This window comes from Corvus brachyrhynchos, unplaced genomic scaffold (genome assembly GCF_000691975.1).
Source record: "Corvus brachyrhynchos isolate BGI_N302 unplaced genomic scaffold, ASM69197v1 scaffold7, whole genome shotgun sequence".
Taxonomy (NCBI): Eukaryota; Metazoa; Chordata; class Aves; order Passeriformes; family Corvidae; genus Corvus; species Corvus brachyrhynchos.
Genome location: NW_008239054.1, coordinates 2,444,478 through 2,470,283, shown reverse-complemented (window position 1 = coordinate 2,470,283; position 25,806 = coordinate 2,444,478). Strand labels below are relative to the sequence as shown.

Below are 25,806 nucleotides of genomic sequence, written 5' to 3'. Positions count from 1 at the left end.
TGTTGTATTGGCAGGCTGTTCCTTAAGCATTGCTTCTGTATATTTAGGGTAGAGGATATGCACTCTGCCTCTCAAGCCCTTGGACAGTGCTGCTGTTAGGACGCTAGTCATGAATACTCGTTAATGTATTTTTGTAGCGCCTAGATCAGGTTACATTACAGTGAACTGACTTAACAATTTGGGATCTAATAAAAGCTTTTTTGTTGGAATGGAGCTCCATTTAATATAATTCCTTTTCCACCTCAGTGTGTTCCTTGTGTTTGAGATCTGCATATATCTCTTTAACTTTGATTCTTGGAGGATTAATACCATGAAATCTTACATAAGTAACCGTGTCATTTTTAAATGTGCAGGAGGAACAGATCTCTGCAGAGAACACTTAAATTTGTGTGGTTATTTTTTAGAGCAGAATTGGAGTTTTTTCAGAATTGTGATCAGTACTTTGTGTACAGTGTATTGATTTTTCTAGAAAATAATGAAAACATCGATTGTTTTAGAATAGCATTGCAGAATGTAAAAATTTTGGCGGCATATGGGGTTACTTGAAGTGTATGTCATAGTTTACGTGAATCCCCTATATGTGCTGTTGGACAGCTAAACCTATGGTTTTCCATGCTAACTTTGGAATGTGAATATAATTCTCTTTTAATCTGATGAACTTCTGAGCACTTTGAACATGTATCAAATGTGCACTGTGTGCTCCTTTGTCACACTCTGCACGAAATTGATGTATCAGGAATGTTAGCATCAATACTCAAGAGATGAACCCCACCAGACTTGCAGCTCCAACTGAAGGCCTGACCTTTACAAACACATGCTTTAATTTTACTAGGTGTAAAACGAAGGTGTATGCAGACAACCTTCCCACGACCAGCGTTGTCATTGTGTTTCACAATGAAGCCTGGAGCACCCTGCTGCGGACCGTTCACAGCGTGATAAACCGCTCCCCGCGGCACATGCTGGAAGAGATCGTCCTCGTCGATGATGCCAGTGAAAGAGGTGAGGATGACATCGATGCTTTAGCTTGCTGCTCTTTATACTTCAAAAGCTGAAACTGACTTGATGTGGGCTTAGCCCTTCTTAGCAAAGCACAGCACCTGGGGCAGGGGAAGGCAGAGGGAGCAATGCCCATTTTGAAATACAGATGGATCATTCTGCACTGAAAACTGGTGTAAGTTTGTCGGTCTGGTTACTCTTCTGTTGGCAGCATGGACTTTGTGTTTGCTAGTGGGTTTATTCTATTACAGTTTTAGTGTTTTCCATTTAGAATTTTAGCATGTTCATACAGCTTGAGGGTGTTTAGTACTTGAATCATCTGGTGAATACTAGCAAAGGCAATTCTGCTTGTTGCACGCATTTGAATTTACTATCACTGCCACCATTAGGCTTGGGGTTCAGAGGGATCAGTTTTGATTATTCAGTTCATGGGAAGTTAAAATTCAGTTGTCTATTCTGCAGAAGGTTCCACTTCTTGATAAATAGTGCTCCAGACGAAAACTCCATGCTACAGAATGAAACTTGCCATGTGTAATAAGCAAAACTTGAAGCTGATTTTTTCCTTAAAATATAATATTATTTAGATTTTAAACTTCGTGGTATTTTTAAATTACAGTATATTAGAAATAAAAATAATAATCTATATAATACTTAGCATTTAATTTTGGTTAATAGTTGATATTTGGCTTGTTCTTTGCTTAATATTTCTTGTTGGTAGAGGTTATGAAGTACTTTTTTCCCCTGTGCTGGTAAATGGAGGTGAGAGGGTAGTACAGGTTTTTTCATCTAAAACATGGCTATATTTTTATATTGATCCACCTTTTTTTTCTATATTTCTATTTCAAAAGTTTTCTCCTAGAACTAATGGCTAGTAGGCCACCAGAGAAAAAGTCTTGACAGTCACCACTTGTAGGCTGTCGCCTGTATCAGAAGGAATTCCGATGTGTCACACAGAGAAGGGTTTTACACACAGCATTCTCAGTGTTGCTCACACAGCTCAGCCTGTTGCTTCTGATTCCAGTGATGCAAAATTCGTGTTTTGCTGCTTATGGTAATTCCAAATTCAGGGTAGGATGTCTGACTGTTGTCTAAACAGCAGGATCTGCCCCAGATCTGCATGTATGAAGAGAGACACTGGATTTGCTCGAAGTAGCACTATGATATGTGGGTTACAGTGGCTAACGGGAGGTTTTAGGATAGTTAGGAACCGTCTACCATGGCTGACAGGAGCTTTTGTAGCTGGAGGAGCATTAGAAGTGGATTTTTGCACTAAGGTGGTAGAAAATATACTGAGTTGCTTCTTCAGCTTAGGGGTGTGTGTGTGTGATGCGTGGCACGTTAGCTGGCCTGTTCCATGCTGAGTAGGTGTGGAGCACGGCTCTTGTGGAGCAGCCGAGGGAAGATCCCGTCAGCCAACTGCGCTCTCAGCGGTCTGCTTTCCTGAGGAAGCGCAGCTCACGCACTCGGGTTGTGCTTGCACTTGTCTCTGTTCCCTTCCTCTCTCGGGCACTCTCACTGGCTTTTGCTTTTCCTTTTTTACCTAACTCTAAATGATTCAGCTAATTCCAGCGCAATTTGGAAGAAAAGACAGAAGCATTAAATACAATTACATTCTGGCAGCAGAGGAGAAATGCCTATGCAAAGTGCCACATAAACGTGTTCCAGATTAAATGAGAGGCACAATCAACTTTTGCACAACATCAAATCTTTGCTTTTTGCACTTGTGGGTAATGTGTAATTATAGCCCTTGATTTGTTGCAGTTTTTTAACCTTTATATAAAAATTCCACATTTTTTTAAATCAAAACAGTTCTTGGCACGAATTCAAATCAGTGCTAATTATTTTTTGTGACAGGTCAGCTTCAGTATGACCTAGAAATGAAGAGCAAGCTAATATCTGAATGATGTAGACATCATATTACTTATGTTTTGTCTCTTCAATTTCTGTTTTAGAAAAAAATCAATTCCAACGTAGCAATAGAGATGTCCTCACTATGAATAATAGAATTATAGTCCACTTTAAAAAGCATGTGGCTTTCTCTAGCTAAATTTTCTGTTTCTGGGTTTGGTAATATAAACAAATGGACTTAATTCCAGGCTGAAAGATAGAGCATTTCATACTTTTTTTGGTGGTGTTACTGAACCTGTTCCAGTATTTCTTTTTGAAGTCTGTGAGCTTCATTTCAGATCACTTAGGCATCTTTTATTTGTTGTTATTCTCAACAATTACTGCGAGGTTTTTTTTTGTTGTTCTGTTTTCCAAGAACTTGTTACGGTTCCATCAAGCATGCTTTTACATTAAACAAAACAGAAGGTATGATGACTGAAGATGTGAAGGGTTTGTGTTTGCTACTTAAGCATTCTGTTTGTGTTGAATTAAACCAGCATACTTTTCCAGAAAAAGACAATGTTCAGCCTGAGTATTGTATATTGAATTCTAACATCAGAGTCATTTTAACTGGAATAAAGTAAGCATTCAGTCTGCCTGAAGCACACTTTGTACCTGCTAGTGTCATGCTCTTAGAAGAATGAATTTGCATAATATCGTGCATTTATTTACACCCAAAAGAAAAGCGTTGGAGAGACAAGGCATATCTGTAACATTGTTCTCTACTTACTGATCAGAATTGCACCTTTAGTTTTTAAGTACTGGTTTTTGGTAACTAGTTCAAAACAGTTAACAGGGATTAAGGAGTAATCAAACCAGGATTTGCTGGTACTCCAAAGCAGGTCAGCACCCAATAGCCAGGTGTGGTAGGCAGATTACATCAGGATAGATCACATCCACAGAACTTAGTTACAGAGATACAGGTCAAAGCAATGCGACCGCAACAAAATCCTGCCAACAAGACTTGTAAAAATGTTCATACTTCTTAAAAAACCATGTTTGCATGCTTATAAAAATGATAAATCTGTGTTTTATTGTAGTTTAATTTTAAAAAAAGGTTTGAAACTTAATTTTTCATTTATATTCATTTATATTCATATCAATGTGACTCAGTAATAGAATTGGCAAGGTATTTTTCAACTAATGCACTTAGTTGACTTGAACAGAATATATTTGCTATTTTGGCTTCCTTAGTTCTGCTGCTTGCACAAAAGATGCTCAGTCCTAGGTAAAACTATGCAGAGTTTTGACAGAGAAAAATCTTGAAAGGAATATCCACCACAAAGAGTTATACCTATGAAACTACATTAATTAATATTGTTCCAAATTAGAAGTATTGTGGAGATATTTGAGGTTTTTTTAAATGTTATCAAACCTCACTCTGAAGTAAATGAAACAATGCTGAAAAATTAATCAGCTCTAATCCTGGGTCACTTAAAAGCAGCTGACACTATAATGCATAAAACTTCTCATCTCAGTGTTCAATATAGAATTTTGTATAAATATGACCAACAGGTTTGTATAAAAAATCATCTTCACAGCTTGATCCTGGTGTTTCTTGTAGGCCAAAATGTATTACAGTCATTAGAAGATTATTCAAATATTTGCTTTTTTCTTTAAGGGAAAAAACCAAGGCTTACCTAATAAGAAACTATTACTAGTTTCTGGGTGCATGACTAATCACAAAAGCTAGATTCCTGCTACTTGAACAAAGGGAGCAATTTGTAAGGGATGTGTATTTGTAAGGGATGCTATTAGAGAGGGTGTTCTGGAGGGAAAATAGCTGCTTAGATTTGAGCATTTTACCCTAACTGCTGGTAGCAGAGGAACTTTGGAAATCTTGATGCCTGAATTATTTACTCTGCTTTTATAGGGATGAGACATCAAGCTTTATCTTTTCTGCCTATTTTGCTGAAGCTCTAGTAATATTTTAAGAACACAGTTACTGAAGGTCTGTCATAATGTCAGAGGGGTAGTTGTCCCTTCTGAAGTTTTGAACAAGGTGATAGTTCATAAGAATATTCTTATGGACATGGTTAAATATGGGAGAAGGACTCTTCTTAACTTTTTTCCCTCCATAGTGAAAACACTGCACGCATCTGTGATTCTTTCTTAGAGAAAAAAAGTTGAAAAGTACTTGATAAATTGAAATTTTAAATACTTTACAGAGAAAATGTAGGTAGGACTCAAGATTTTTATATGCAATACATTGGGCATGACTTTCTGTAATGTAAGTTTGTGTTTTATGCTAGTTCTTGACTGGCTGCAGTTGTATTATTGCAATCTTTCTCTCTTCCCCCTGCCAGAATTTTACTGTTTTGTTAATGTAACTACATTCAAGAACCAATGTCACAGCCTATATTCATTCATTTAAGTTTAAAGTGGATGGAACTACTTTAAAAGCTTATCAGTACTACACCTGAAATGTGCAGAGAAACGTGGTGATTTGTGTGACTTGCTCGTAAGATGGTGAGCATAGAGAGGAATGCTGCACATTCTATAAATATATCATGGGAGCCTTATACATTAAAGCTATAAACATTGCCATGATACTATTTCTTTTAAATTAGTGTCTTTGGAAAGCTACACTGTAAAGAGATAAGTCTGTATTTGCTACAGACTCAGTCAGATGGTCTCTGTTGAGACAAAGCCTTGCAAAATGTTCAGACATGTATACGCTTGGTTTGTACTAATAAATATTTATTAATTTGAGTCTCTGTTCATATGCAAAATAAGAATTAACTTGCTTTGAGTTTCTCTGGAAACAAATATTTAGATGTATCAAATTCTTATGTACTTTTAGCACAGTTTAGCTTTCAAGGCATGTCAGAACTTAGTTCTGTGGGTTTTAGTGGCAGTCCAACAATGCACAGAAAAAAATGTGAAGGCAATTAGAAGTCATTCATCCATGGAAGTGGTAAGGAATGGTAATCACCTTCAAGTCAGCCCTGCCTCTTGAGGTTTACAAAAGACCCCCTAAGAGTTCATGCTGAGCCTTTCCCATCCCCTCCAGTGTCACTCTTGTATGAGGTACTTACTACCTTATGTGAAATCCTGCTACAGGCTTTGCACTCCTGTAGTACAACTTTCAGCTCCTGTGTCCTTTGAGTGTACAATGTAATATTCCATAGTGTGCAGTAAGACCATTTTGCCTTTTTTACACATTTAGAATCTGCGAGTTATTGCAGAAGTCTGTTTCTGTGACTGTCCATTGGATTCTCCCTCATTTCTTTGTTCTTCCTTTGGCATCATTTATCACAACCCAATAGCTCTTTGCAGTGCAGGTAACTTTGAGTCTCTAGGCGTATGGTAATCAACTGTTGTATTCTGAATAACTTGTTCTGCATAATTCTTGCTACATTGAGATTTGTTGTTACAGATTCTCGTTTATGTATGGCTGATTACTTTTTTTTTTTTAGGTATTATAGGGATAATTTAATAGGAAAAAATATTAGCCAGAAAACACCAGAGAAGGCACAATGAAAAGTCAGTTTGATTGTGTTTTAAACTTCTCACAAAGAAATTATCTGTAAGTTGCATTACTGTAGGAGGCAAATCATTATGGTCACCTAGTCAAACCATTTCTGTATTTCCTTGGTGGAGAAGTGTAATGTCCAAGAGCACTTATGCATGTTTTTGAAAGTAAGAATCACATCTTCTCTGCCGTAAAAACTTGCTTATCCCATCTAGGTTTTGTGTAAGCGTTCTACCCTCTCTTCTTTTTTGTGTTTTCCATAACGAAGAAATAAATAGGAGGAAGAACTTTCTGTGCTATCCAGTGAAACACTTGGGAGATGTGGGAAGGAGTATTGTGAAGTGAAGAATACGCAGTAGAGGAAACCAGCTAAGAAAGTAGAAAAGGATAGGCAAGAAAAGAGGAAATGTGTCTTAGTTCAAGTCTCTTCATTAAAAAAAAAAAGCTGAACTACATAACCAACAGTTTTCATTGTTTTGATATTCTTTACAGACTTCTTGAAAAGACCACTGGAGAGTTATGTGAAAAAATTAAAAGTACCTGTTCATGTGATTCGTATGGAACAGCGTTCTGGATTGATTAGAGCAAGATTAAAGGGGGCTGCTGCTTCTAAAGGCCAGGTCATCACCTTCTTAGATGCTCATTGTGAATGTACAGTAGGCTGGCTTGAACCTCTGCTGGCAAGGATCAAAGCTGACAGGTAATTATCCATCTATTCCCCCACGTTGAGTGTTTTCCAGTTATTAAGAAATTTTCCAAGTATTACAAAATAGCCTACAAGCAAATATTTACTTTCGGAAGGGCTGAATAAATTCTCATTTGTGTAAGGATAAAAGGCTAATTCAGTTAAACTTTTAAAAGTAAAACTCCGTTTCACGTGAAGTCTATATTGGGATGCATGGAATAATGTGTTAAATAGCAGGAGCAATGAATGAAATTGAGGAATTAAGGGAATTTGAGGTCTTCAGTCTGCAGCCTGGCCTATTCCTTCAAGAATTTGGGAAGATATTCTTGAGAAAGAAATAGAGCCCTGATGTAGTGTAGCACCAACATTGTGAGCAAGAACTGTTTCCAGGCTCTCATTGTGATTTCTTTATTACATAATGGTTTTGGTTGTACTGTGTCTTGGTCTTCTGGGATGTATTTTCTAAAGTTAGAATAATTACCGGAATGATGATGATCTACACTTACATCAGTGATGGAAATTGTATTGGGGATGAAAGTGAGAGAATTGTCCACTTTGTAAAGTATTCATACATCTGAACAGTAGCTGTAGTTGCGCACTAGTCTGTTAGTAGACAACGTATTAAATAGAATAGGTATTAGGTATGGTGTTAAAGATCCCTAGTTTTTATTGTTATAGATAAAAACCACACTTAAAATTCAATGTTACAAAATATAGTGTTACATAAAGAATAAGCTACAAATAATGAAAAATCTTTTTTCAGCACTATGCAAAAACAAAGTAAATTTTGTTGTCATTAATCAGGTTTTGTGAGACTACTGTACATCCATTGCTACAATCTGTGCAAATGCCTCCACTTAAGTTCTTTGAATTCAGTTGCAAGCAACCTCTGAATCTTTTTAAAGAGCTTCCCATGAGAGGAAGCCTGCTTGAGCATGACACTTAAGTGTCTTTAAGATTATTAGAATTGGTTTCTGTGAATATATGTATTAATAACATCAGGACACTAGTCAACAAGGCCACCTTCTGTCAACTATGATGTAGTAGTTGTACTTCTCTACCAATGACTGTCATCACTTAGTCCCGAGGGTATATAAAAATACTTACCCAGACTTAATGCCCAAGTTTTACTTTCAAAACATGAAAGTTACTTTGGCCACTCAACTAGAAACAAGAACCTCTTGTTTTCTATCTAATTACTACGTAACAATGAGAAAGTTGGGATCATTATTTCTGTCTGCAGAGGGATGAGTATTTATTACTGGTAATAATGCAAATATGATTTTAAAAAAGATGTGGCATTGCCAAAATTGTATCAGAATTACAATTCGCAAGGTAGAATTTGAGTGTTCCCTGTTAATAATTTATTGAATAGTGTTGTTAAGAGATGGCGTTATAAAAATTTCAACTGTATGTGTTAAAAACAATATTAAAAAAAAAACCCAAACATCTTTTTTGACACTTTTGGTTGATAGATTTTCTTTCTTTCCTTTTCCTAGGAGGACAGTAGTGTGTCCCATCATTGATGTAATCAGTGATGACACCTTTGAATATATGGCAGGATCTGATATGACCTATGGTGGATTCAACTGGAAGCTGAATTTTCGTTGGTACCCTGTTCCTCAGAGAGAGATGGATCGACGGAAAGGAGACCGAACCCTCCCTGTTAGGTGATGAGAAATTATTAAATTGGTTAAAATCTTTGTCTGATGTTTGCTCATAACCTTTTTATGTTAAACTTGAAAGTAAGTACTTAAGGTTGTTAAGTACTTAGTTAATCATTGTAGCATCTTTTTTGTCTGATTGAAGGAATAACATAAATGTTTTTGCATTGATTGGTTGTCGGTAACTTTTGGTAGCAGTAAAGGAATCAATCAATTTGTCACTTTGGAAATACTTTTCAGTTCTATCTTAATTACTGCAGAATTGCTAGTTTTCAGATAGCACTTACAATGATGCACAAGTTTTTAACAAAGCTTATTTTTATTTTTTTTAATTGAACTTTATTTTTATCTTTTATTCTAACAAAGTAAACTGTATTTTGTAAAGATGCGTTGATTTTTGGTGTGTGTGTATTTGTGTATGTGCATTCATATGCAAACTTTAAGTCTTAAAAGGGGGGATGGGAGGTGAATTTATACTTGGATATCATGTAGGTTTATGAGAAAGGTAATAAGAAAGATAGCTTGAATGTAATATGTACCTTTTGACATACATGTTCTGTCCTTACTTTTCTGGAAACTGGGCAATATTCACTTGCAGTAAAGCTCAGGATCTGACCTTTGCTGGGTTTTTTTGGGTTTTTTTTTGGTCTTTAGTTTAAGAAATTAAGAGGTCTTCTCAGGTTATGGTTAATTGTATTCCTCCCTTCCCCCTATTTCCTTTTTAGTGGGGAAAAGACATATAAATTTGTGGTTAGATTGTGACCTAGCTTGTATTTTATATGTCTTTCAGAAAAAGCCCAAAACATTTCAGGAAAATAGCTAGTGATATAAAACCATTTTTGCCAGAAGTGTAAATAATTGAACTACAAAGTTATGTCAGCAGCCTAACATAGAATTTACTTATTGTATATTCATTGTCTCAAAAAAGCTGAAATCTGGGAGATGTTTCTAAAGCTCTGAGAAGCTACTAGCAGAGTTTTATTATTTTCTACCAATAAGGAGTCTGTAAGGAAAATCTGGATGTAACCCTGGCTGTACAATTTTCTTGCATGAAGCAATAAAAGTGAAAGCAAGCAGGCTGCTTAATGGCCTCCCAAAACTGTTTCAAGAGCAGTAGCCAGAAGTATAATTTTCCTGTGTGGAACTGGTTTCTTTTTTATGAGTTACCAGCATTGGAGGCAGAAGTCTTTCTCAGGAGTGATAGCAGCTTTCTAGGGACTGTTTCTCTATCCAGATGCCAGTTTGAAGTGAGAAAATAAGGAGAATTGCCACTACCTGATTCCAGCTCTGGAAAATTTTGAGCTAGCAAGTACACCAATGGTAACAGAGTTTGAGTGGAAGCTTACTGAGAAGGAACATGTTAGGAATTTGGGAAATAAACAGCTATTTTGTCAGTGTAAGTGTGAAATGTATCTAAGTATGTTTTTTTAGTGACTGATGTGCATTTTTTTTCCACCCCAGGACACCTACAATGGCAGGAGGCCTTTTTTCAATAGACAGAGATTACTTTCAGGAAATTGGAACATACGATGCTGGAATGGATATTTGGGGTGGAGAAAACTTAGAAATTTCCTTCAGGGTAGGTAAAACTCTGCAGTGTTTTATTAATCATTAATTTGTTAGGACAGTGCATCTTGAGTTCACAAGATCTGCTGCCTGCACCAGTGTGCTCTTCTCTTGCAGCTGGCACTTCCCATCCCCATTAAGTTCCTCAAGCAGAGATACACAAAGACTGTACCTGTCAGTGAAATGTGCATGGTGAATAGTTGGTAGAGCTTTGTGATTAAAAGATTAACCATCTCTGTGATTAAGATGATTATTCTGAAGAGTGTGTGTTTGTCTGTTAAAAGTAATTTGGTTAGAAAAGGTGGTGGGGGAGCATCAGTTAAGGGTGATGTTGTCAGTGTGCTGTTTAATGTGTCAGTGAAATGTGAGCACCTCTGTTACAAACCCTCTCTTCTTGCTCTTTACTAACTTCATGATCTCATGTGTTCATTTGGTTTTGGATCTAACCATTGTTATTCTCATTTTTGTTGCTACCAAGTAGCACAATTTCCTTTCATTGTACTTGTCAGCAGAAGGTACATAGGTGGACTCTTCTGAAGTACTTCAGCTTTCTGAATCTGCCATTTTTCAAGGTCCAAAATAAAACTGAAAATATTTTCAGAGACTTGGGAAGTGTATGGATTCTTATACATGGAGATTCTGTTTCATAATGGACTATTTTAGACACCTGTTAGTTCCTGTGATTCATGCGAGCCTTTTCCTTCCTTTGTGGTCAGCTTGCCCCGTTCTTTAAAGTAATCTCTGGCTGATGTGGTACTGCTCTGGGGGCTGAAGTACTTTCACATGCTGTCTTGCCTGGGCTTGTGAGCGTCTTTGGCTGTTGAGCAGGAAAAAACATGCAGTTCTCTTCCACGCAGTATGCATTTGTTCTAGACCTCAGCTAATGTTGTTTCCCCACCTTGAACAGAAGCAAGTGATTAATGTTTTGGAACTTTTTTTAACAACTTGTAACTATGCAATAATTGTTCTATCGCTTCCAGATCTGGCAGTGTGGTGGCACCTTGGAAATTGTAACTTGTTCTCATGTTGGGCATGTGTTCAGAAAAGCAACACCGTACACTTTCCCAGGAGGTACAGGGCAGATAATCAACAAAAATAACAGGCGGCTCGCAGAAGTCTGGATGGATGAATTCAAAAACTTTTTCTACATTATTTCCCCAGGTGAGCAGGTCTTTGGTTATGAGAAATACTTATTAACAATTAAAATGCTGCTACTACTGGGAAATAAAGTGAGTATTTATATAAGAATGTTATTGCTTTGAAGTTTGTTAAGACAGAACTCAATTAAGGTGTACAAAAAGTAAGGTCTTAATTGAAGAAGACTTTTGTTAGCCAGAGATGTGCCCTGAAGGGTTTTTTGTTTGTTTTTTAACATGAACGTGATTTATGAATGAGCTTCCTGTGCAATAGAATTGGAACTCAGTGGAACATGAAAGAGCTCAGCTGTAGTGCTGAAAACTAGCCATCTGAATTCATATCGTAACGTGCTGAAATTTGGGCTCTGGCTTCTATGTTGTAGGCATTCCACATTGAATACATCAGAAGTGATTTAAATGAAACCCAGAAGTAGGAGTGGCAAAAGTGAATATTGTCTGTCTTGATAGAATCTGTACTTCACTATCTAGAGTATAGGGGCAAGTTGCCAATACAATTGACTGTGATGGTATTTACTATGTTTCTTTATGTGGATGTTAACAAAACAAGAGGATGTAAAGTATGAGAGTAAATTTCCCATAAACTGACATTTGCTGGAAAAAAAAAAAAAAACAGGAGAAGAAAGGAAGCCTGCGAAATATTGAATTATTACTTTCAACTACAGGTTATATTTATTGTATAAAAAAGACAAACTTTGGGTGGCAACAGACAACCTTTCTAAACAGTTGAGACATTAGACCTTATATACTAAGTGGTAGTTTTTATGCCACATCTGCTTTTCCAAGTAAATTTCCTTAAAACTAGTATTTCCTTATGACCTGCTTATTAAACCTGCATTACTATTGACATCTGAAAGCTGTAATACAATGCAATATGAGTCTGAACAGCATTAAATTTTAGATTATGGGTTTTAGAGATGCTTGTGAGAGCAACTGACAGTGCAGATTTACGGTGGTTTTGTCATAAAATAATGTTTTACTCAAATGAGACTGTGTAAGACTTAATTAAAAGAAAGTCTTGATATTATTCAAAGCTTTTTAGGTGAAATCAGAAGCTAAGAACTTATTGTTATTGCCCTGTAATTAATACAGCATTATGAATTCAATCATGAGCATGTATAAATATTCAGAAAAGTTGTATATAAATAGTTGTAGTCTTTTTTCATTAAGATTGCTCTTATGCATCCATGTCAAGCTAGATTTTAAAATATACAAAGTTGCAGGAAGACCTAATTATAAAAAATAATCAAATCCTTTCCAAAATGTAAATTACTGATAAGCCATGATAAGGCTCTGTTACGTTATATGTAATCTCTATATTCCTTCAATTTGGTGTGGTAAGCATAAGCTACAAAAGGAGTTACACTCTTTGAATTTTGTAAGATAGGGTTTTTTTGATAGGACTTTCATAGCATTGCAGTACTGTAGACTATGTATGCATTCTCCAAAGACAGTAAAAATTCTGAAATGGTGAAAGTAACAAGCAATTCTCTGTTACTGCACTGTATATTTTCTTTCCTTTCAAGAGATGCATGTCTGCATAATTTGTATGCTAATGGCCTGAGTGATTGTTGGATAGGGATGTGCTCTTGCCAAGCTCCTCTTAGAGCATCTGCACCTGCTGCCTGTCACACGCTCTCGTTTGTGTCCCCATGACCGTATTGACCGTGCACTGAAGTTCGATGCCAGAATTTTCAAGTGTCTCGAGAATAGGATCATATTGTATCTGAATAAGTTGGGTTATTCTGAAATTGATTTGTTGCTTGGGGCTGAGGAGAATGCCCAGTACTGTGGGTCATTCCTTAGCTCTGGTGAAAACCTCTTGTTCAGAGAATGAACACACAAATGTACTCCATGCCGCTCATGCCTCTCACCCCCCCCAAATTGTGAGAGCCAGTAGATATTAACTAACAAGAATTACTATTTTGGGAAGTTCACAAACACCTTGTTCTTGTTATTCTGGTATCTCCAATCTTAGCTGAGTGTTGCAGACTGTGATTTTACCCATTGACAACGAATAGCATCAGTACAAGTTTCAGTAAGTCTCCTGTGGGTATTAGTTGTTTAGGAACTCAGTGAATCTCTGCTAGCTTGGCTCACTTAGCTTTTCCAGATATCCTTCTAATATAAAAATTTAAATGTATAGTTCTTACAGAATGCTGGTGTAGTAATCCTCAGGCAGAGTGCAGTATGCAGCCTGTGAAACTGCTTGCTAGTACAAATGTGTACTTTCAGTATTACTATGAGAGTGTCACGAGTTCTTGCAAGGAGCGAGGTGAGGATTCTTAAGCTGATGCAGGTTTGCAAGCCTTGGGTGCAGATGAGTGTGGAAAGCAGGCAATCCTCTGTGCACCCAGAATTTTTCTCACTAGTTGATATGGATGAAAAAATTGGATTTCGAAGGAGATAATACACTGACAAGCAACATTGAGCCTAGCTAAAAAGACACTTGTTTCCTCCTTTATATTTTCTTTTCTGTTCCCCTAGGATAGTGAAACATAGAGGGATTCATCCAGGAAAGCAAGTGTAAGATTCTCAGGTAGCTTTCCCACTTCACGTAATCTGTGTTGTCTGGGAAAAAAAGGCTTGCTGCTTGAATGATAGGAACTCAAGAGACTTTTACTATTGATGTAATGCAGTTAAATGGAAAGCTGCCCTCTTGAAAAGTAAGCCTGTAATCCTTTTCTGCTTTTGTAACTATAGCCCAGTAGAAAATGCTACTTGTCTGTTTTAAGCTTGTGTGCATTTTAGAAGCCTACTCCTCTGCTTAGGAGTGGTTAGGTACAGATGGAGGTTGGGCAGGAACTTGTTGCAGCTGCTGCTCAGCCAAAATCAAGCCTGTCTCTTTGCAGGCAGCAGCTCTTCTCCCCGGCAGCACAGGCATTGGCTGCAGGCCTTTCTCATTAGCTGGTAGCTTTTCTCGCAGTTGTGTGTTACACCAGGGCCCTGTTTCCCAGACTATTTCTCTTCAGCTTTCAGAAAACAAATCCAGCATGTGAATAATCTGTTTCCTGGCTCCAGTCATTCTTTCTGTGGGCTCTGCCACTTCTTTATTTCCAGTGCTGGTCTTTCATCACTTTCTCCAGGCTGAAATATTAAGACTGTATTGTCCAAGGTGAGGAGGCTTCACAAGGTGGTGATGCCAGTCTCACAGCTTGCTGTGAGGGGAGTGCCTCGCTTTTCATGGCAGGTGTGCTGATATGGCAGGTAATAGGGTTTCACCTCCCCTCACTTACTGATCCTTCATCTGCATCAACTGCTTCTATGACTTGCTGGATTTCTCAGGATTATTTCTCCTGTGGGCTGGGTCCCCTGGGGTTAAGTTAGAACTTGTAGCAGCACAGGAGGTACATCAGGAATGTGAAGCTCAGCAAGGGAAGTTGCCCCTTTGGCAGCAGCAGCTGCAAGGCATTAGGCTGGTGAGCTGAAGACATCCCCAAAAGCAGCTCCAGTGAGCTTGGGTACAGCCTTATATAACTTATACGGAAATTAATTTCATTGGTGACCAAATGTATGCCCCAAAGGGTATATTCTGGGATATACCCAGAAAATGTGTTGCCCTGGGACTAAGTGGGCAGGCAGAAAGCCTGAAAAGACAGCACTGTGGAATTACCTAAGCAGGAGTCACCTAGACAGTGACAGGGGTGTGTTATCCTGAAAACTGGATCTGTAGGCCTCATATCTAATCGCTGCATGCACTGTTCTCTAGCCAGGTATGGTAAGTCAAGGTGCAGTATGTACAGACTGGAAATGGAAAACATTATTTATGGTTGATAGGGAGGACAGAGGAGGGACTGAGTCCACATCTTGCGGTGTAGCTAAGCCTGTGTTCAAAATACATACTGAGTGTTTCCCTGTGGTTTTGTATTCAACCACTATTCCCTGCTAGCATTAATTGGGAATGCAAAGAATGTAGTTATTCAAATTGGTTTTAAATTATTATTGCTGATAGTGTTTCATAATACTAAATAAAAACAAGTTATATTATTTTTATCAGAAGACTAGATTTAGATGAAACAGTTTTCATACTCTGCTTTTGAAAATGACTGAGCAATTTATAATCATGATGATAAAAACATGCTATTTTTTTTCAAGGGAATTTTAGCATAAGTATATTGCCACACACTATTAAACTTGGGCAAGGAAACCTTTGGCTCTTGAAATTTTGAGGATGTCACAACTGTTGCAACATGACTGATGGGAAGCTTAAATATAAGGTGCCAAAGAATATTAAACTTAAAGGAGTATTCTACTGATAGACATCATTACATTTATGTTTTTGTAAAGGTATAAAGAAAGACCATTATATTTAATAATCAGAGTGATTTGGTTCTGTGTACCAAACTTCAAGAATTGTGATGGTACAAGCAAGTGTAGTCTTATATTTGCACAAAAGAACTGGTGCTGGTGCTGGATGACTTGGTGTTGATTTTTTTTGCATTACCAATATTTATATTTTGTTTGTCTTTAAGCATGTGTGTGAAAAAAAGCATGTGATTGTCCCACAGCAAACAGCAAGCTGCGTGACAAATAGAATCATCAGGGAGGCCCAAACTTTTAAATGTGATTAGGGTTGGGGGCAGGGAGGTTGAGGAAAAATATATTGTTATGGTCAAATAAAGACAACAGTAGCAAGGTTTCTTAAATACTATTTCTGATTTGTGTGATGTGGATGCCCCATCCCTGAAAGTGTTCAAGATCAGGTTAGATGCATCTTTGAGCAGCCTGGCGTAGAGGAGCGTGTCCCTGCCCGTGGCAGAGGGGTTGGAATGAGATGATCCTTAAGTCCCCTACAACCCAAATCATTCTGTGATTATATGATTTTTTTCCTTTTTTTTTTTTTTTTAAATGAACCAAAGATTTGAGAAAACATCAAGTGGACATGGCTGTCTTCCTCACGGTGTGCATACCTTTAGAATCTGGCATAATTCTCTCCTGGGAGGAAATCTGAGCTAAGTCATGTTTTGCAGTTTGGTTTTTGTTTTGTTTTTTAGCTGAGCCTTTGACAAAATGTCCAAAACTCCTGGAAGGTCATATGTCACTGTTGTAGATATACATATAAATTTTACTGGTCTGTGGAGGAAATAATGATTTAAACCTGTACTTAATTTTTGGTAGGCTTTATACTTTGCTGCAGTTTCCCTTGTTTTCTTCAAGTCTTTTTTTCCCCCCAAAAGAAATTCCTCATAAATAACTGGCACTGCACGGGATAGAAATACTCAAGCTGGTTTAGAGTAGTATTGGTAATGTACCAGAAATCTTGGAAACAGAATAGTTCAGCCTTAGTAAAGGACACCCTCAAGGCAATTCTACCTGTTCTGCTCTTCATTCCATCTGCTAACCTGATGTCTTTGTGTATGGTTTGGTGCAGACCTGACTTCAGAGAGGATTTTTTAAAAACCTTTCTGAATAAAAATGGTTTAATGGAATACCTTGTAACAGAGAAAAATGAGCTGGCACTTTTTTGTGGTGACATTTAAAACTACCTTAAGAAACAGCTTGCTTGTATGCTGTGAAGTCTCACTTTACAGTTAATTATTTATGGCTGTGACTTTAATTCTTATTGCCATTCAGTAATGTGACAAAGCCTTAACAGTGTTGTTTTCTGGAGGTTGGTGTAGCAACCTGAGTAAGTTTTGAGTGTTGTATGGTTGTTGTGAGAGTGGCATGAAAACTGCTTCATCCATCAGCTGCTTTTGCATCACTAAAAAACGAAGAATCAAGTACTAAAGAGTGTTGCTTTTCTTGTAGAGCAAATATTTGCTCTCATGAAGATAGAGCAGCATTCTGTGGCTGATTTTTTTGTTCTTTTTTCTTTAATTTGTCTTGTGTTTTTTGATTTTGGGATTTCTTCTGTGACTTGAAAGCCCAGATTGAAATTTTTTGGGATTCTATAAAAACAAGCTTTCCTTTGCTTTCATTCCCTTACCAGTATAGTTTTCCAATATATTTATTAAAATGAAGTCTTTAATTAAAAAAAAAAAAAAAAGCCTAAAAACCTGGCTAACATTTTTTCTTTCTGGAATATTGAAATTGTGTTTTTCATTGACATTTACAGACAGTTAGCTGAAGTTTGATCCAATTATCTGTCTCAATTGAGTAGAAAGACACCATCTGCTGGCAAGTCGATTTAATACACAGTATGCCAGCTTAGAAATGTCTCAAAGTCTTTCCCAGTTCAAGAATTTTAGAGGTTACTTGCAGTCCTCCAAGTGGAGAGATTTCTGAAAGATGTGTGCATCTGGAGGTCTGTGTGCTGGCCAGTTGAGCCATATTAGTAGTCTCTTAGGGGAATTTAAATTGTCACAACTAGTTTTTGTTCTTGGTTGGGATTTTTGGTACTGTACTGCATTTGACCTGTGTGATATGGAGTGTGGTGTGGGAAACAGAAAAAAGACATGATGCTGGAAAACTAGAAATTATCCTACTCTTATTAATTGTTATTATTGGAATATTGTATTGGATACAATAGTGCTGAATTCAGGCGAAACAAAAATACCTACTGTTCTTGTGCACCATCCTCAGCCCATCTGCAGATGGGACTTGCACAAATTAATTTTCAGAAGGAATTAAAGCAACCATAAAGGAGTAGAAAGATGCAGGATAAAGGAGCACTTTGATAAATGAGGAGCAAAGGAATAAAAAGGCAAGCAAAATACCACCAGAAAATGATAGCAGTCATAATGGTGAACATACTTCCTGCAAATGCTGCGGTTATCTTGAACAAATGCTGAATTATTTAAGGTTTAGTGCTCTGTATGAAGGCTGCTTTCTTCCTGTTTCTTTGTGCATCTAGATAGATGAGGAAGAGTCCAGCAGGTGGTACCTGGCTTACAGAAATAAATTAAATTGGAATTCTCCTTGCTCCACAGAAGGAGACTGCTGTGTTATGCTGCATAGATATGCACTCCAGTTACCACTGGGGATAGAATGGCATTAGTAACTAAAAAGGTTTCAGCCTTTCTCCTCTGTTAACTTAGTAAGCAACTACATTCAAATTGTTCCACAAACCACAGGTAAGAAATTGTCATGCACAGCCCAGATGTAGTGATTCTATCTGTTGTGGAAAAAGAAGTCACAGGTTCAGACATGTTCTCTCTGAGTATAAACAGCATAATGCTCTATTAAACAAAAACCCCTTTGTATAGAGGTGACTTTTTAGAGAGAAAGCCTTTCATGGAAGTAGTAAATTATACTGATGTGTTTTCTTATGAAGTGGAATTAAATGATATTTATTGGCAGCCATCGAAAACAACTTCCTTTGTTCCTACAGGAGTTACTAAAGTTGATTATGGGGACATATCTTCACGACTTGGGCTAAGGCGCAAGCTCCAGTGCAGGCCTTTCTCCTGGTACCTGGAGAATGTTTATCCTGATTCCCAAATCCCACGCCATTACTTTTCTCTGGGAGAGGTAAGATTTTCTTTCATATTCATCTTCCCTATGTAAAGTACGTTGTGCAGTAAGTTGTGTTTTGAACTGAGTAGTGCAAGCAAGTTCCAGCAAAGTTCAAGTATCTTGCACCCGTGTTTCTGTCACAGGTAAAATGACAAATCTGGCTTCTTAGTGGGGCAGACACTGAACTTTGGTATACAGTACTGTAATTTGAATATTTTCCTTTTTCCTACTACAGTACAAAATGTCATATAAATGGCTTTGGAAATATTCCTTCAGAAATGTAGCTGTGGATAACTTTCTGTATAATGTTCTCTGCATACAGTATGAGTGAAGTTTTGCTTGAAAGCTGTACTAGGTCAAGCAAGGTCTTTGCCTAAAAGCTGTTCTGAGCTTTACCCCAGAACCCTCATCAGTGACCAGAAAATTCTAGTGACCTCTAAGCCTTGCTGTGACTGTAGAAATAGTGCAGATGATGCTGTCCTAAATAGGTAGGCACCCTCTCCTCTGTAAGTCATGTTGAACTAAATATCAGGTTTGCTATCGAGTGATTTTGTACTGTTTGGTTTAAAAAGAAACACTTTTAGCAAAATGGAGCAGGCATTTGTGCTTCTGCATGACTATCAGGAGACCTGATATTCCTGCCTGCTTACTGTACAGTGATACAGGGATTAATACTTTTGAAGGTTTTGGGCTGGAGACTCCATTGTGTCCATTCTGTTGTAACTGAGTATTTGAGCAAAAAGTGCTCCCAAGGTGGAAGGATCCCCCAAAGAAAGCACAGAAACAATCATGGTTCTGTAACCTGGTAGCTTGAACATTTGCTTGGGAGTTTGAGTCTTGGACAGTGATGCCTCATTGCTAATGTGGGTCATTTATTTCACATAACCTCTGGTGTATAGAGATAAAAATATCAACCTTTGGTGATGTGCTCTTTTTCCCTTCTAGATAAGAAATGTGGAGACAAATCAATGTCTGGATAACATGGCAAGAAAAGAAAATGAGAAAGTTGGAATCTTTAACTGCCATGGAATGGGTGGCAATCAGGTGACAATTTTTAAAAAGGAATTTTCTTAATGTATTGAATTATTTGGGACACTACTGCTCATTGGGGAAATTCTTGGATGTTTTCAGTAGTTATCTTCAAAATATACTTAGGAAACCCTCATTAAAGGAAATGCCTGTAAGAGGAAATGCATGAGAAGATTTGGTGGTGGTTTGTACTTGTATGTTTTTGAGGCCTGATTGCAGTACATTTTAGATCAACTTTAAAGTCAAAAACAAAATCATGGGAGGACAATACTGTTGTGAGCTAGACTTCACCTCCTGTAGGTTCTCTGGAAATGCATTCTGGTTTGAGCTCCTGACTGGCATTGTTACTTTAAAAGAACCAACCAAACAAACATGCCCATGCCTGAAATACTTTTTTTAATATGTGTTTTTCTGGGTGTCAGTGTGGGATATATTTTTCATCTATTTTTTTGTTCTACTTTCTTAATGATTCTTGATGAATTGTTTTCATATAAACAGAGATTACCTGTGTTTGGGGATTCTCCTGTTCCTTCACAGCAAGCAATCTTCAATTCAAAAGAAGTCTGTTTTGACTGAAGAGCTTGAGACAGTGTTTATATTTGTTCAAATAAAAAAAAATTGTTTCTATGCCTCACTATTGTGAAGGGAACAGAAAACAAAAGAAAAAATTAGTGGGGATAAGTGAAGTAATGCACAAATGTTTCCCTTTCCCCTCACTCCAGGAATCTTTTGGTTGAAACAGTTGTTTTTCAGTTCCTCTCATTCTTTTTCTGTCTAGGTTTTCTCATATACTGCCAACAAAGAAATTCGAACAGATGATTTGTGTTTAGATGTATCCAAACTTAACGGCCCAGTAACAATGCTCAAGTGCCACCATCTAAAAGGAAATCAGCTTTGGGAATATGATCCAGTGGTAAGTCTTCTAATGACTTTTGACTGTAAAATGAGACAGCTTGGACTTTTACATGAGCCTACAGAGCAACGTTATTCCAGTGTGAGACCACTGCTGGACAGACAAAACAGGAAACAAAAGTCAGGATCATGTTCCCTCTGTTATTAATTCACTATGTAGTCACACAGTGGACATCTGTGTTGATTTAATTACCTGGTGAGTTTTGGGGGAGCTTTTGGAAGAGCATTTTGAATGTGCTTTTGGACCCTCTGGAGAAATATAGTCAGAGAGTGTAGTGTTGTGTTAGAGTTAGATCAAAAATGGGGAAGTGTTCCAGGTGTCTACTGGACCAATAAAAGATAAGAGTAATGATGTGTTGAGGTCCCTCCCCTGCCATGGAGCCCTGAGAGATGGGCCCTGGGGGGGAGACACGGGGTTTCCCTGCCCCTGCTCAGATTCATTCCCCATTGGTTGGTTTGTGTTCCCTGATAACGCCAAGGACCCTCGGGTCCCATGACTGCAGAGTTCCTGAGCAGAGCCCCGGCCATGCGGCTGGAGAAATAAACATCCCTGAAACATCTACCACGAATCTGTCCATATATACTTCGTTTCCACGGGACTCCTGGTTTGAAATATGCTTGTTGCAGTAATCCCCGCTGCGACAATGATGTTTGACAAATTCAGCACTTGGTGTCTTCTCTTGCACAAAGTTACAAGGAAATGCTTGTCTAATTAAAAAATGAGCTTTCCAAACTAATAAAAATGATTGTACATTTCTAATCATGGTATGTCTGAGGTATAGGTGCTTAAAACACCTTTATTTAAGTCAGGGTCTTTCTTGTACATAATGTTCAAATTTACTTTGAGGTTCATATGCTGATCTGCCAGATCTAGAAATCATTGTCCATGGATCAGTTCATCATTAATTTGATTTGCAAGGTCTAAAAATGATTTTGTGATTGAGTAATGCAGTCAAGAACTCTGACTTCATGGGTAGTTAAAAAAAAGTAGTTCTCAAGCTTATTAATTTAAAATCAGTTATTACAAAAGACAGTTGTGAGACAATTTGTGGATGAAGAATCTTGCCAGTATATTTACAACAACTGTTTTTAAAAAGAACTTTTAGATATTTAGCTACTAAAAAGTAATTTCACTAATTAAAAAGCAAGGTGGGGGTTGTTTCTGACTAAATATACTTGTTATAGACTTCAGTAGCTGAGGTGTTAACAAAGCCTGCAGCTTTTTAGACTAAGAGCAAATATATAAGTATGGTTTTCTGATTAGAACGGCATTAATGTGGAAGACAATGGATCTCTACTAGGATTTCTGCACATTGCTGGCAACTGTTTCTAGGACACTGAAGAAAGCTGAAGGCTTGCAGGATTAAATTGGTCTTGGGAACTATTTGTTCTTGGTTTTAATGTAGTTAGTTTACCTGACTTAAGCAGTAACATGAATAATATTACCACCTACAGTGTTTTACCAAAGGGCAAGTGGTTTTCATTAGGTTTCTACCTTATCAGTGCTAAGAAAAATGCATCTTTAGGCACCTAATCGCAATAGTCTGTCTTGCAGTGATTGCCACAGACTTCCCCTTTGTTGATCCTTAGCCATAAATTTGGTTATATGTGGTTTTTTGCTATATTCTGTAGCAGAAAATCTAGGCATAATCTTCAGAACATTACTGAAAGATGGCAAATAAAGCTCAAAAATAAGTTATAAGGTACTTAAAAGAACTCCTGCCTACATAGTTGAGTGATTTTTTTTTTCTGTAGTTTTTTTTTCTTTCTGCCTCTGTTCGACTCCTTCCTTCATTCTTCAGCACCTCTCTGAGTGCAGGGGATTGATGTGCTCAGGCTTTTGAATTTGATTTTTTTTTTAAATTATGCTTTGCTGCTTGTGCACATAAGGCCACGACTTTCCAGTCATTCCAGTGTCCAGGCTGAGCTGTTGAATGAGAGAGGAAACACTGATAGTAAGGCCTGTGGTACCATAGGCAAGTTGGTGCACTGAGGAGTATCCATAGTACAGTGGCAGGAAATGCAGCTTCTGAAGAGCTCTTCTCCATGAGGGTAGTGCTGAGGTGTAGATGGAATGGTTTACCAAAGATTGTATAAATGAGATTAGTAGGTATTGGAAAAGATGTATACTTACGTGAAATTGCACATACTTTTTATAAAAGAACATACTTTTAGAAAAGAGCCGAAGAAGTGCTAAAAGAACATAGTGTAAAGTCAGTATTGTGTCCCCAGCTGAGGAAAAAAATGTACTTTTGAAAACATATTCATTCTGATCTGATAAAAGCTACTATTATAACTAATAATTGAAGTTGTATGTCTTACCAACCTGTAATTTCTAACTCTTCAAAGATCCCTAGCTGTATAGTCCTATTTAAAGAATGGTGGATGTTGCTTGATAAAGAACATCATTTACAAGTTCAGACTGTTTTGTTTTTCATAAAGCACTGCTTTTAGTATCTACAATGTCAAATAGCATATTTAAGTGTTTTTTAGGATTGGGATCTGGAGTCTGTAACCACAGGGTCTTGTCTAGTTCTTACTTACAGAAAAAGTTTTGATGCCAACTAGGAATTTTTTGGTTGCCTTATGCCTGGTGATTTTTATAAAGCTAATTTCTTTTTATTTTGTCTTCAAGAAATTAACCCTGTTGCATGTGAACAGTAACCAGTGCCTGGACAAAGCCACTGAAGAGGACAGCCAGGTACCCAGCATCAGAGACTGCACCGGCAGCCGCTCCCAGCAGTGGCTGCTCCGCAACGTCACCCTTCCAGAAATATTCTGAGGGGTTCTAAAGAAAAGCAAAGATTGACTGGGCTACCTCGGCTGATACTTTGGCTACACTGTTAAGTAGCAACAGAAGAAACTTCTGCTCAGCAGAATCCACAGTTCCTCAGCTGTTAGAACTCCTGCAGCTTCTCAGTATCTGTGAACCAGCCTTCCTGTATAAGGATGTGAAACTACCACACATAGCAGTGAAACTGTGCCCACTGATGTTTACAAGATTGAAAGAGTTTCTTCCAGCAAATAACTTAGAGAACCTTTGGACAGTGGAAACATAATCAATGAAATAGTCTCTCTGAAGAGCTACATATCGTTTTAGTTTGCTTGCACGTCAGTAACCTATGCTGAAAGTGCTGTTGTAATGAAGAAAGTTTCAAGAATTCTTTTTTTCCTGGTTAGCAGTGGTAACCAGACTGCTAAATATAGATCCACAAATAAATGAAAGAGAGAGCTGGAAACCAGATTCAGTATCATGACATAAGAATTCTGTGGTTTAAGAACAAAAAGTAAACAGGGTTTAATGAAACTAAATCAGAACTATGAAAAGTACAATTTGTTATAGTGAAGTATCAAATTTATATGTAGATTTTATACCTCAGTGGGGGAAAATAACCAAGTCAAAAGGCAATTGTTTCTCTTTTTCAATTGTGTGATAGTCCATAAATACTTTCTGTTTTTCCTGGCGAGTCTAAAACTATTTTGGGCGCAAACAAAATGAGCATAAGAATAAACTGAGCTCTTGAATGTCAGATCAACTTTTTTAAATTTTAATTTCTTGGCTGTTGGAATTGTATCTTTTTATTACTGTCTGAAAACTGGAGGTTAACATGCTGTCTAACTTTTTTTTTTTTCCCAGGCCTGCCATTTCAATTTATACTTGGGTCAGTCAGCTTATGGACTTTCATGGCCAAACAAAAGATTTAAGTACACTTTGAAATTAAGTTAACTTGAGTATGCTTTAGTGCCCAAGACTTGTACTACTCTACTACAATTTTGTTTTCGTAGCAATAAATCTTTTGTTCCTTGTTTGATTTCAGTCATCAGAAAGCCAGAAGAAAAGATACATGATTTGGGTAGCAGAAGATTGGCAAAACTGAAGGTTTTCTGGAATCCTTTTTCACTTCATATTCAGATGTGCTTCATTGTCAAGTGCATATTTAGATTAGACTCTGAATTGTAATGTTGATCTGCTGCTTTTTTCTAATAAAACCTAAAGAAAAATAGCGAAATTGGCATGGTTTTTAAAGTTAACATAGCCAAAAGCAATATGATTATGTCATTACATTGGTCTGCATTTTTTAACTGAATTGCTTTGTTTTGTTAAAAAAAATCTGTATGGGCTGATCTTGAAAATGAGCCACTGAACACTCAGAGTATTCATTGAATTTTCTTTTGGAAAGAAAAATGAGATTTGCTTAATGGAGAGGATATTTTTATGATAAATGTCGTTGTTTGGCCAACTGTCCTGTCAAGCAAATTAAACCTAGACTCATGCAAAAGTTGTGTGGAATTATATTTGGCTGTTAAGGCCTTTTTAGATTTACTATCCCAGGCTATTGTAGTCAGTGTTATCTCCATTATTTCTGTGGCAGTACACAAGAGTTTTCATGCAGAAAGCAGGGGAATGGTTAACAAATTGTACTATTACATCGCTACTTTAAAAATACATGGGCTGAGACAGTGTGGGGTTAATATCAGAGAAAACATCCAAATATCTAACTGTCTTATATTGACCCCTTTGTTTGGATAGTCCTGCAAATTGTATGAGATTGAAGTGGATTTATGAAAGCAGTTTAACAGAAATATATTGAAAAGTGCCAAGATGACTTAAAAAAGAAAAAAGGGAAAAAGTCCATCTTAATGGTTATGTGAGGAATGTGAGAAGACTTATTCCTTTCTTATGGTCAGTGAAGTGGATAAGGTGGGTGACAGTGTAATTTTTTTTTTTTTTTAATCTTAGCAGACTAGCCATTTTTAGGGCATGTGTGTGTGGTGGTGCCTAAAAATGTGGTATCTTTTACTTCAGAAACAATTTCCCAAACACAAAACATCCTTTTAAAAACATTTCCAGCAAAGAGGCTCTAAATCAGAGTTGGGTAAGCTTTCATGGAGTGAGAAGCAGGAGCATCAGAAATGCAGTGCAAAAGTCCTGTAAGTTTTCAAAATTTCTTAATTTCTTTCAGATTTCATATGCACACAGCACATCACTGAACACACAAAACACATTTTCACTTTGTATTTTCAACACTTATGATTCAT

General features: G+C 37.3%; 1 protein-coding gene across 1 annotated transcript in view; it reads left to right on the top strand.

Annotated features, from left to right (window-relative positions):
- The window catches only part of GALNT1 (polypeptide N-acetylgalactosaminyltransferase 1), a 67,465-nt gene extending 42,689 nt beyond the window's left edge, over positions 1 to 24,776 (top strand). Inside the window, exons 5-13 of the mRNA XM_008637512.2 lie at positions 833 to 999; positions 6,851 to 7,058; positions 8,543 to 8,713; positions 10,169 to 10,286; positions 11,254 to 11,434; positions 18,701 to 18,840; positions 19,771 to 19,869; positions 20,633 to 20,767; positions 23,402 to 24,776. Coding sequence (XP_008635734.1) covers positions 833 to 999; positions 6,851 to 7,058; positions 8,543 to 8,713; positions 10,169 to 10,286; positions 11,254 to 11,434; positions 18,701 to 18,840; positions 19,771 to 19,869; positions 20,633 to 20,767; positions 23,402 to 23,548 — 1,366 coding nt within the window. The 3' untranslated portion in view covers positions 23,549 to 24,776. The remainder of the gene's footprint in view (positions 1 to 832; positions 1,000 to 6,850; positions 7,059 to 8,542; positions 8,714 to 10,168; positions 10,287 to 11,253; positions 11,435 to 18,700; positions 18,841 to 19,770; positions 19,870 to 20,632; positions 20,768 to 23,401) is intronic.
- The last annotated feature ends 1,030 nt before the right edge of the window (positions 24,777 to 25,806 follow it).